General features: G+C 48.2%; 2 protein-coding genes across 4 annotated transcripts in view; both read right to left on the bottom strand.

The window, feature by feature from the left end:
• Positions 1-1,305, bottom strand: part of MTF1 (metal regulatory transcription factor 1) — a 52,573-nt gene extending 51,268 nt beyond the window's left edge. For 2 of the 3 annotated variants that reach the window (XM_005543916.5, XM_074011706.1), the window contains exon 1: positions 1,238-1,305. The gene's annotated coding sequence lies outside the window, so the exon portion shown is untranslated. Of the gene's footprint in view, positions 1-449; positions 579-1,237 lie in introns of those variants that run through there. The other variant, XM_005543917.5, reaches the window with a different exon arrangement.
• Positions 1,306-2,418: 1,113 nt separating this feature from the next.
• Positions 2,419-12,886, bottom strand: part of INPP5B (inositol polyphosphate-5-phosphatase B) — an 85,877-nt gene continuing 75,409 nt past the window's right edge. The window contains 5 exon segments of the mRNA XM_045374082.2: positions 2,419-3,800; positions 5,692-5,803; positions 7,232-7,359; positions 7,977-8,061; positions 10,348-10,461. Of these exon segments, the coding sequence (XP_045230017.2) occupies positions 3,685-3,800; positions 5,692-5,803; positions 7,232-7,359; positions 7,977-8,061; positions 10,348-10,461 (555 nt within the window). The 3' untranslated portion in view covers positions 2,419-3,684.

Here is a 12,886-nt window from a genome sequence, read left to right as displayed (position 1 = left end):
GAGCAAGGCTTTGGAGGCAGAGTCATCTACCTACAAATCCTGGCTTTGCCTTTTACTACATGGGTAACTTTTCTGTGCCTCATTTTTCTTATGTGCAAGGTGGGACTAGTAATTCCTGTTCTCTCAAAGTTTTTATAAGGAATAAAAGAGGCAACATATGTAAAGCACAATGTTTGGTAAATAGTAGAGGAACAAGTGTGAATTTCTTCCCTCCTACCTAGAACAGATGTTTCAACCTTCTGGGTTGAAGGGCTAATCCCCAGTCAGGCACAAACAATGAAGATCACTGTATCTATTTATGTCCAATATGGTGTTAACAAGAAGTTATGGTTGTATAGTGGGCTCTCGTCCCTGAATGAATTGAGTCTTATTATTTTTGTTTCTACAGCCACTAGCATAGTACACTGACACAAATGTCAGCTAAATGAATGAAAGACATGGCGACATACTCTCTCGTGAAGATATACTATCTTGGGAAGATACATTCTCTTGAGAAAAATACCACATTTGAAGCTTTCATGTTCTGGAATAGTGATTCTTCCTTCATCTGCAAACACAGGCTCTACAAATGTGGGTCTGGCAGGCAGAACAGAAAATTTTAAAATAATCAGCACATCCCTTTTAGTTTTCAGTCTGGCTTTGCATTTTATCTTTCTCTTCTGCTCTGGGTTAGAAAGTGAGCCTTTACTTAGTGGGGTGGCTAGACAGTTACCAGAAACAGGCCAAAGAATCGGATCCGGGAGGTACCGGCCCGACCCCTAGTTCTGGCTTACGCAACCCCACAGATGTACATTTCGCTGCATCTGAGAAGAGAGAAGAGAGCACCGAGGACCCCAGTGGGCTGCCCGGGCACCCTCGGCGGCAACGCGGAGACCAACTGTCCGGAACAAACAAGACCAGGAGGTTTGAAGGTAGCCAACGAGGAGTGCGAACGGAGCCCCCTTGAGAGAAGGCTGGGAAAAGGAGCCTGTCTGGGATAGCCCCCAGCACAGCGCTACACAGAAAAACCCGAAGACAAGCTGGGGGTCTCCAAGCACCGAGGAGAGGGGCAGGGTCCGGGTCTCCATGGAAACAGGAAAGGGGGGCTGGATACCCATCCCCATGGAAACGGAGAAGGGGTGGGGTCCCTATGGTGACCAGACTGAGGTCTCTATTGGGAAATGCTTCAGGAGGGAGCCTAAGTCCCGCGCCCCCCGGTAAGTCCCAAGCCCAGGCCAAGTCTAGTTTCGCCTTTTACCTCCGCGGCTCCCGGCAACGGCGGCAGCAGCAGCTTCTCCCCTCCCCAGCGGCACCATGATTGCCCCCACCTTCCCCTAACGTCACTTCCGCTTCCGCTTTCCGGAGGAAGGAGGGGACAGCGGATCCGCCCCTCCCTGGCGCCTCTGGTTGGCTCAGGTTGTCAGGGGGCTGAGCTGCAGCCTCCAATTGGCGAGCGGGAGGGGCGGGGCGGGGGCACCGAGGGGAAGGCGCCCAGAAGGTGAGTTTATTCGCGTGGGGAAGCGCCCGGGGTGTCACGGGCGGCCCGCAGGGTGTCGCCCTCGCGGCACTGGAATCAAGGAGAAGGGAACGAATCCCCAAGGAAGGATCCGAAATGTCCTCAGCCAGGTTTGCGCTGCCCGCCCTCGCCCTGGCAGCCACAGCAGCAGCGGGAAGGACCACAGTTGGCAGTCGGAACCCTGGCTCCAACCCGCCAGGGGAGCCTGGACGACCGCGACGTGCCCAGGTTTCTCCCGCCGGGGCCTCGGCCTTCCCTTCAGCACCCATCAAAGTTAACACAGACGGGAGGCCCAGAAAGGAAGACAAGACCCCAAAGGCAGAACTAAGAGTATTCTGAGCCCAGCTAGAGAGGACGCCACCGCCTCTTCCCTTCTCACGCGCTTGCCTAGGACGCCCAGCTGTCTTCTCACACTCTGGCCCAGGCTGGCAGTCCCAACTTTCTTCCCCTGCAAGAGGACGCAGCTTCGGCGGGACTCATGCCCGGGCCAGTTAGCGCCACCTACCGGCCACTCCCTTCTTTAACCTTTCACATTGTTCTGCTGGCCCGTGTCTTAAACCCATTTTACAGTGCCCAGTAGTGGGCATTCGTACCCAGGAAGCGATTCTGCATGTGCCTTCGTTATGCCCCTGTCCTTTCCAAATGCCTGGAGGATCTAGCTGTTAGATCCTCCCAGCTGCCACTGCCTGTTTTAACCATAAGCTGCTTCTCTCGAATATTCAGAGTGGGACAACTCCAAAGACTAGACCAGGGGTCAAGGGGTTCAGGCCAGTGCCATAACCATTTCTTGCTGGAAATATGTGAATAGTGACCGGTACCCACCAGACTGCCAGGAATATATCTCTTTGGCCCCAAGGCTTGAGCCACAAAGTCCAGCTGCAGCGAACTGCCGTCTCTTAAGAGAGAAAAACATATACAACCACCACTGTTAAAAATACATTTATCATTAAAATATATTACACACGGAGACGGGAAGCATTATATACAGTTTGGAAGACTTGCTGACCCAGAAAATCCCACTTGTTTCACCGAACACTCATTTTTTCAGTGATTTTACATTTTTAGAGACGGGGTCTCCCTCTCTCACCCAGGCTGGCGTACAGTGATGTGTTCATAGCTCACTGCAGCCTCAAGCTCCTATGCTCAAGTGAGCCACCCCACGTCAGCCTCCCAAGTAACGGACCACAGGTATGCATCACCACACCCAGCTAATTTTTTAAAAATGTTTTTGTAGAGATGGGGTCTCCCTGTGTTGCCCAGGCTGGTCCCAAACTCCTGGTCTCAAGTGATCCTCCCACCTTAGTCTCCCAAAGTGCTGAGATTACAGGCGTGAGCCACTGTGCCTGGTCATTTTAATTTTTTAAATGCCTGTATTGCCCTCAGAGGCTGAGCAACCAGCTTTAGAGTTATCGAGCCATTATCTGGGCAGGAACGGGGGTAGAGTTTGCATATGCATATACACGTCCTCAGAGCACTGAAAGCATCTGGGGTGGCTGTGGCCTGTTTCACCCAGCAGCTTCTGCCTGCATTCTTGCCATCCAACTCATTGGCCTTTCATGACTTTCCATCAAATATCTGCTCATAGGGATCTCAGCCCAGGCTATAGGGAAGGCACTGACTATGCCCTGGAGGTAGGGTGAGTGAGTACAACAAATACAGTTATTTAAAAACATTTTAGGCCAGGCGTGGTGGTTCACACCTGAAATCCCAGCACTTTGGGAGGCCTGGATCACCTGAGGCCAGGCATTCGAGACCAGCCTGGCCAACATGGTGAAACCCTATCTCTACTAAAAATACAAAAAAATTAGCCAGGCGTGGTGGCAGACGCCTATAATCCCAGCTACTCGAGAGGCAGAGGTTCAGTGAACCAAGACCACGCCAATGCACTCCAGGCTGGGCAACAAAAGTGAAACTCCATCTCAAAAAAAAGATCAATCTGTGTTAAATAACTAAAGTTGAAAATTGAATGTCAGTTTTATTATGGTGGATTTTCTCCCGTGTCTTCACGACTCACAGCACTGAGTGTGCTAACCAATGGTGAGCTTAGTCAGGGTACTAGGCTCAGGAAATAGCTGCCATTCTTGCTACCAAGTGGCCTCACATAATTATCTTAAGGGAGCTCTTGAGCTGAAACAGGTGGGGCTGGTAATTGGCAGCCTCAAGTAAAATAGGAGGAGAGATATAGAGGCTCAGAGTGGGTTGCAGAGGAACTGGTGAATAAATTCTTGAGCCTTTTTCTTCTCTGTCATATCAAGCTTTTGGTGACCAGCTGGGTTTCGAAGCAATAAGCTGCCAAATATGCTAGCTGCAAGAAAAAACACAGAAAAGAAATGATTCAGCAAAAGAAGGTACTAAAGACACACATCACTTAACAACAGGGATATGTTCTGAGAAATGTGTCATTAAGTGATTTCGTCATTGTGCAAACATCATAGAGTGTACTTAAACTTTCACAAACTTACACTTGTACTTACACAATTCTATATGGTATAGTCTATTGCTCCTAGGCTTCTGTACAGCATGTTACTATACTGAATACTACAGGCAGTTGTAACACAGTGCTAAGTATGTGTATATCCAAATATATCTAAACATAGGAAAGGCACATCAAAAATACGGTATTATGAGCCGGGCATGGTGGCTCACACCTGTCATCCCAGCACTTTGGGAAGCCAAAGCAGGCAGATCACTAGAGGCCACGAGTTCAAGACCAAGCTAGGCCAACATGATGAAACCCCATCTCTACTAAAAATACAAAAATTAGCCTGTCCTGCCAGTGGGCTTTCCAATGGGAATGGTGCTGTGTCAGAGGTGGCTGAGGCTGGGAGGTTGTAGGGGAGACGGCCCTGCTTGGTGTCCTGCCTCTCTGGTTCCCGCCTCCTCCCCCCACCACCCCCTGTCCCCAGTGGGGGCTCGTCCCCAGGCTGAGACAAGGTTCCATGAGCGTGGTAGGGATGGCTGAGGTGTGGGCATTGGAGGGTGTGGCCCTGTGGCCCCTGTCCAAGCGGTGGCTGTGAGGGCCGGGGTGGCCATCTGGCTCCCAGCCCTCTCCCATCCCGCAGCAGGGAGGGTGGGCACGTTGGGCTGGTCACTGCCCTTAAAAAAAAAAAAAAAAAAGGGCCGGGCGCGGAGGCTCAGCCCTCTAATCCCAGCACTTTGGGAGGCCGAGGCAGGCGGAATCATGAGGTCAAGAGATTGAGACCATCCTGGCCAACATGGTGAAACCCTGTCTCTACTAAAAATACAAAAATTAGCTGGGTGTGGTGGTGCACGCCTGTAGTCCCAGCTACTTGTAAGGCTGAGGCAGGAGAATTGCTTGAACCCGGGAGGTGGAGGTTGCAGTGAGCTGAGATCACGCCACTGCGCTCCAGCCTGGCGACAGAGCGAGACTCCGTCTCTAAAAAAATTAATTAATTAATTAAATTTAATTAAAAAGCTAGGCATAGTGGCAAGCGCCTATAATCCCAGCTACTCAGGAGGCCAAGGCAGAAGAATCACTTGAACCCAGGAGGTGGAGGTTGCAGTGAGCTGAGATCACACCACTGCACTCCAGCCTGGCTGACAGAGTGAGACTTTCTTAAGCACACACACACACACGCATACACAAACACACACACAAAACCACAGTATTATAATCTTATTGGCCCTCCATCGTATATGTGGTCCTTTGTTGACCAAGATGATATATGGTACATGACTATATTTTTTTTGGGGGGCGGGGGGATGGAGTCTCAGTCTGTCGCCCAGGCTGGAGTGCAGTGGCATCTCGGGTCACTGCAGCCTCCGCCTCCCGGTTTCAAGCAATTCTCCCAACTCAGCCTCCCGTTTAGTTGGGATTACAGGCATGCGCCACCACACCCAGATAATTTTTTTATTTTTAGTACAGGTGGGGTTTCACCATGTTGGCCAGGCTGGTCTCAAACTCCTGACCTCAGGTGATCCGCCCACCTCAGCCTCACAAAGTGCTCGGATTACAGGTGTGAGCCACCACACCCAGCCCATGACTATACTTATTCTTGTGTTGTTAGGAGTAGGGAGGAGTGTCCAAATGCAAAACTTTCTGCTTTAAAAAATCTTTGCCCAGAGCTTGCCATTTTAGTTCTACTGCAAGGGACCTGGGATCCTCCTCAACCTCATTTCTCATTACGAGTCTCTCAGTTTGCAGAAATGCTTTCCATAGACATTTGGCTGCTTACCTAGAATATTCTCATCCAAATGATTTTTTGCTGAATTTTTCAGCAGTTCTTGTAAAAACGCCATCAAGTAGTGGAAGACATTTCTGTAGAATGTGGGGAGAGTAGAAATGACCTGAAAGAGAAAGAACTGGCATTTGTCTTTTGTTCACTGAATTATTTGTCAAGTGGCTACTATAGTCCAAGAACTGTGTACACGATCCAAGTGCACGAGAAAGACTGTGCACAGAAAACTGGTTGCTTACTACTTGGCATAAGTACCAAAAGAGAGGTAGGGGTCAAATGCAACATGAATTTAGAAGTCAAACTTTTAACTACATGTTCCTGTAAGACTGAAGGAAATAAGACATTTTAGTTGGGTCTTGAATATAAGACAAAATTGGACTTACAGAGATAAGAACTGGGGTTATTTAGAGCAAAGAAAGTATAAAAAAGGGCAGGAGAAGGGAAATAGTGAGATAAGTAGAGAGAACACTTTATGAGAAGTCAATTTTGGCAGGAGCATAACTAGAAGGGTTGATCAGGCCCTGACCAATGAGTACTCCAGCTATCTGCATATCAGAATCAGTTTGGAAGCTTGAACAAAATAGATTCCAAAAGTGATTATGGGCCGGGCTCAGTGGCTCATGCCTATAGGCTGGGCTCAGTGGCTCATGCCTATAATCCCAGCACTTTGGGAGGCCGAAGCAGGTGGATCACCTGAGGTCAGGAGTTCGAGACCAGCCTGGCCAACATGGTGAAACCCCATCTCTACTAAAAATACAAAAATTAGCCAGGCGTGGTGGTGCACGCCTGTAATCCCAGCTACTCAGGAGGCTGGGGCAGGAGAATCACTTGAACCTGGGAGGCAGAGGTTACAGTGAGCCGAGATCGTGCAATTCATTCCAGCCTAGGTAATACAGCAAGACTCCATCTCAAAAAAAAAAAAAAAAAGTGATTGTGATTCAGTGGATTTGGGGTATGGCTTTAGAATCTCTATTATTGGCAAGTTTTCTAGATTATTCTGCCAAGGCCTGTTGTATGTGTGAACCACCAAGCTAGATCATAGAAAGTCTTCGATATTTAAGATCAGTAATTGGCAATAGAGAGCCAAGTATGGTTTTTGACCAACAGTCACATGACAATAGCTTTAGAATACACAATCTGATGGCAGTGTGCAAAACAAATCAACAGGAGACCGTGAATGCAGGGCACTGAGCCAAGCTAGGTACAATGAGAATGGAAGAGAGAGGATGGGGGATAGAGCAACGAGACTGGCAATGAGAATGGAAGAGAGAGGATGGGGGATAGAGTAACGAGACTGGGCACGCGGGAGGCAAGGAGAGGGTGGAGTCAGAAATGACTCAGGTTTTGAGGTTGACTCACTGGAATTAAGGTTGATGCCATTAAAAGAAACAAAGACATAAGAGAAAGAACAGGTTGGAGAAGGAAAGATAAGGTGTTCAGTTTCTGAGATGCTGCACTTGAGGAACTGTGTCCACTCTGTTCCCTCAGCCCCACGGGGTCTGGGGCTAACCACATGATGCTCAATGCTTCCTCTCACCTGTTTGCTTGCTGTGTAGTTGCCAGAACACTCCAAGCAGTTATGGTAGGCGCTGTAACAGATGACAGGCTCTGGAAGGCTCTCCAGGAAAAGCAGCAGGGCTTCGGCTACAGAATGATTGCTGGCAGCTTTTGGCCCGTTGTTAAGGAACCGATGATGCTGCTGCCCATGGTTAGGAAAAGGCCCAGGAGCAAGCACATGCCAGAAGTGCTGACTGCCCTGTCAGGCTCTCTGCTCAGGGCTAGGATGCCAGCCTAACTTCTCGAAGGGGCCACATTGTTTGTCAGGTGAGCCAGGCCCTCCTGAGTTCCTGCTCTATTGGTTGCTTAAAGTTGTAAATTCTTAGCCTGGGCTACATGGTGAAACCCTGCCTCTATAAAAAGTTCAAAAATTAGCCAGGTGTGGTAGTATGTACCTGTGGTCCAAGCTACTCGGGAGGCTGAGGTGAGAGGATTGCTTGAGCCCAGGAGGTAAAGGCTGCAGTGATCCGAGATCACACTACTGCACTCCAGCCTGGGTGAGAGAGATGGACCCTATCTCAAAAAAATAAAATGAAATAAAATTGTAAAGCCTTCTCTATGCAAACTTTAAATAAAACATGGTAGCTGAGGATACAATATCAGATTTTGAGCCATAAAATACTTTCCTTTTTCTCACCTGTCTCACTCACATTCTCTCTCTCTCTCACTCATATTCTCTCTCTCTGTCTCTCTCACACACGCACAGTTGAATGTCTGAAGGATACAGAGGTTATCAATCATTCCAGTATCCAAGCAGTCCCTGACATGTTCAAATTCTGACCTCAGGCCTGGTTGCTGAAACAGATCTTCCTGCAAAAGGGAACACAGTAACAAAACAATTATTTTCTCAGAAAATCATGAATGATTTCCTGACCTGGCAATATCACTAGCAGAATGCAAAAAGGAGCAGTGTGGTGAGGCCTCTGAATCACCCTGACAGATGATCTGATTTAGGCTGATGTGGCTAATTCATCTTGCAGGACTTCCCAGGCAAGTTTCTACAATAGGTCTTCAGGCATCTACTATAAAACTATGGGTAGGGCACACAACACACAAGAAGATCCAACATTGGAGAAAACATAAAGGCAGCTATGTTTCCTGCAGTAGTATAGAGGGATTACCCAGGGGGAAAAAAATGAAGAAAATATACAGTGCATAAGAGCATAAGAGAACGCTAACAAGGCACCTCAATGCTTTGGGCAAATAAGATTATGGCAGCGGTCAGGCATGTTGGCTCACGCCTGTAATCCCAGCACTTTGGGAGGCAGAGGCGGGTGGATCACGGGATTGAGACCATCCTGGCCAACATGGTGAAAGCCTGTCTCTAAAAAAATACAAAAATTAGCTGGGCTTGGTGGTACATGCCTATTATCCCAGCTACTTGAGAAGCTGAGGCAGGAGAATTGCTACAACCCGGGAGGTGGAGGTTGCAGTGAGCCGAGATGGTGAACTGCACCCCAGCTTGGTGACAGAGCAAGACTCCATCTCAATAAAAACAGATTATGGCAACAAAGCTATTTCCATTAGTCTCAGGATACTTTATGTTCATTTGTTTTATAAAATGACTTAATACCATGTAACTGTATTAATAATAACAATATTATATGTATTGCTCAAAAGTTTCATTTGAAAGGAGGGCTACAGAGAAAGTAGAATAGTACAGCACTGAAGAATATGACTTCTCTAGCCAGATTCACTGTATTCAAATTCTACCTCTGCCCATTTATCAGCTTGGGGACATTAACCAAGTTATTCACCTTTCCAGGCATCTGTTTCCTCATCTGAGAACTACTGTGAAAACTAGAGGCAATGCTGTAAAAAAGTTAGAATAGTGATTGGTACACTGCAACTCTCAATAAATGTGAGGAGGAAAAAAATGGAATATCATAAGAATGCATATTTAAAAAAAAAAAACAGATGTTGCTCTGAAGTGGTCAAGTGGGCTTGGAGTTGGTATAGGTCTCCCTGAAACCTACATAAACAGGTCAGTGAAACTAACTGATCTGATTAGTGAAGCCTGCCCTAGTCACTCTAGAAATCAGGCCTCCAAATTTGTGGCCCAGGGGTTGCATCTGGTCCCCTACCTCTGCTTGGTTTATCAACAAGTTGGCCCCACCCATTCCCAGAAGCTGGTGAGAGTTCCTGAAGGAGAGCGATGACATCCTGAGAGGCCTCCAGGCAGCTTTCCGGCTGGAGGACCCCAGAGGCCATGGGAAGGAACATGCTGTGCTGTGCCGGGATGGCCTTCCTATGCAACGCTGCTTCCCTTGGGGGTAATCAGGTACTGCATGTAATAGCAGGGCCTCTGGCAGGGCCTGGTGGCTCACACCTGTCATCCCAGCACTTTGGGAGGCTGAGGCGGGCAGATCACCTGAGGTCAGGAGTTGCAAGACCAGCCTGGCTGGCCGGGCGCGGTGGCTCAAGCCTGTAATCCCAGCACTTTGGGAGGCCGAGACGGGTGGATCACGAGGTCAGGAGATCGAGACCATCCTGGCTAACACAGTGAAACCCCGTCTCTACTAAAAAATACAAAAAACTAGCCGGGCGAGGTGGCGGGCGCCTGTAGTCCCAGCTACTCGGGAGGCTGAGGCAGGAGAATGGCGTGAACCCGGGAGACGGAGCTTGCAGTGAGCCGAGATCCGGCCACTGCACTCCAGCCTGGGTGACAGAGCAAGACTCCGTCTCCAGAAAAAAAAAAAAAAGAAAAGACCAGCCTGGCCAACATGGTGAAACTCCATCTCTACAAAAATACAAAAATTAGCCAGGCATGATGGCGGGTGCCTGTAATCCTAGCTACTTGGGAGACTGAGGCAGGAGAATCACTTGAATCTGGGAGGCGGAGGTTGCAGTGAACCGAGATTGCACCATTGCACTCCAGCCTGGGCAACAGAGTAAGACTCTGTCTCAAAAAAAAAAAAAAAAAAAATAGCAGGGTCTCCCAGGAGTGTGAAACATGGCATACTATCTATCCTTCCTCCCCTCCCTGGGTGAAGAACAGTTCTCCACAGGTTCCTTATGCAAAAAGTTCTTGGGGCTGATGGTCCTTCTCAAGGCAACCTGGCCTCAACCAGGTCTGAATGCTTAAACACAACCTACCTGCTGGATAGCATTTCGGTACAGGTAATCAACCATCATCCAGAGCTCTTTGGGGATTTCCATGGGACTCTCCAACTGGCTGCCATCATCTCCAGTCCGTATTGGCATCAGAGTCTGGAAAACAATCAAGATCATGACAGAACTTCTGCCAGGCTGGCTCCAGGAAAATGCATGGCATGGGAACGGCAAACCCACGGAAAAAGGAAAACATTTCACTGCCCCTAACCACACATTCCACAGACAGAAATGAAATCAGGTGGTATGATCAAGGAACAAAAGGTAATTTTTGAGAATCAGGAGAGGGTTATGACAAGCAGTTTCAATGAATCAGGTGAAATATGCACCATCTTTTTAGGAAAAAAATCATTCCTATAGCATTTCACTATAGAACCAGAGAGAAGATGTGGTCTGGTGAGGAAACAGCACAGACTTGGAAGTCCAAAAATCTGAGTTCAAGGCCCGGGACCACTGTTTTGATTTTTATTTTTTATTTTTATTTTTTTGAGATGGAGTCTCACTCTGTCGCCCAGGCTAGAGTGCAATGGCACGATCTCGGCTCACTGCAACCTCCACCTCCCAGGTTCAAGCGATTCTCCTGTCTCAGCCTCCCTAGTAGCTGGGATTACAGGTATGTGCCATCACGCCTTGGCTAATTTTTTGTATTTTAGTAGAGACGGGGTTTCACCATGTTGCTCAGGCTGGTCTCGAACTCCTGAGCTCAAGCAATCCACCTGCCTCAGCCTCCCAAAGTGTTAGGATTACAGGCGTGAGCCACCACGCCCGGTCTGATTTTTTTTTAATTGATTTATTTATTTTTTTAATTTTGAGATGGGGTCTTGCTATGTTGCCCAGGCTGGTCTTGAACACCTGGACTCAAGTGATCTACCCATCTCAGCCTCCCAAAGTGCTAAGATTACAGGCGTGAGCCACCGTACCCAGCCTCCAGGTCCACTGTTTTTATTTATTTATTTATTTCAGACAGAGTCTTGCTCTGTCGCCCAGGCTCAGTGCAGTAGTGCGATCTTGGCTCGCTGCAACCTCCGCCTCCCGAGTTCAAGCGATTCTCCTGCCTCAGCCTCCCAAGCAGCTGGGAATACAGGCACCCGCCACCACGCCCAGCTAATTTTTTTTATTTTTAGTAGAGATGGGGTTTCACCATCTTGGCCAGGCTGGTCTCGAATTCCTGACCTCGTGATCCACCTGCCTCGGCCTCCCAAAATTCTGGGATTACAGGCGTAAGCCACTGTGCCCAGCCTCCAGGTCCACTGTTAACTCACCATATGACCTGTGACAAATCACTCTCCTTGATTGGGCCCGTTTTCATCTACATGATGAAGAAGAGGGAATTCAAGACTCCCTAAATTTAAAAATGCATTGGAAAAAAAGCATACATATTACCATAGATATGCTCCAAATTAGTTCCCTTGTATTAGAATTGTCTCCATAGGAACCTTTTAGATCGCAGCAAATTTAGTTTAGGATGATAACCTACCAATGATGATTTAAAAGAAACAAAAGAATAATATCATTGACAATGGAACTTTCATTATTTTGGAGTTCATGGCTGAGTTTGTCTTCTTTTTTTTTCAGAGATAGGGTCTTGCGCTATCGCTCAGGTACTGCAGTCTTGAACTCCCAGTCTCCCTCCCACCTCGGCTTTCCAAGTAGCTAGGACTACAAGTGCACACCCCCGTACCCAGCTCATTTCTTAATTGTTTTGTAGAGATGGAGTCTCATTATGTTGCGCAGGCTGGTCTCAAAGTCCTGGCCTAAAACATTTCTCCTGCCTTGGCCTTCCAAAGTGCTAGGATTACAGTTGTGAGTCACTATGTCCAACCCATGGCTGAGTTTCTCTAATGTGCTGCTACAGACTGAATATGTATGTTCCTCTCAAATACATACGTTGAAACCTAATCCCTCGGGTGATGGTACTAGGAGGTAGGGCCTTTGGGAGATGGATAGAGCATAAGGGCTCTGCCCTGATGAATGGGATTAGTGCCCCTAAACAATACACCTCAGAGACCTCCCTCACCTCTTCTGCCATGTAAGAACACAGTGAGAAGATGGCCCTCTATGAACCAGGAGGTAGGCCCTCACCAGACACCAAATCTGGCAGTGCCTTGATCTTGGACTTCCCAGTCTCCAGAACTGTGAGAAATAAATTTCTGTTGTTGATAAACCACCCAGTCTATGGTATACTGTTATAGCAGCCCAAACAAAGACACGTACTATAAGTGAAATACTGAAAAACATGGCCGCAGTATTTTGCAGCTTTTCTTTCCTATCAAGAAGTGGAGGGCCGGGCGCGGTGGCTCAAGCCTGTAATCCCAGCACTTTGGGAGGCCGAGACGGGCGGATCAAGAGGTCAGGAGATCGAGACCATCCTGGCTAACACGGTGAAACCCCGTCTCTACTAAAAATACAAAAAACTAGCCGGGCGAGGTGGCGGGCGCCTGTAGTCCCAGCTACTCAGGAGGCTGAGGCAGGAGAATGGCGTAAACCTGGGAGGTGGAGCTTGCAGTGAGCTGAGATCCGGCCA

The sequence above is a fragment of the Macaca fascicularis genome, chromosome 1, assembly GCF_037993035.2.
Source record: "Macaca fascicularis isolate 582-1 chromosome 1, T2T-MFA8v1.1".
Taxonomy (NCBI): Eukaryota; Metazoa; Chordata; class Mammalia; order Primates; family Cercopithecidae; genus Macaca; species Macaca fascicularis.
The sequence above is the reverse complement of the archived record's forward strand: the minus strand, read 5'-3'. Positions and strand labels throughout refer to the sequence as shown.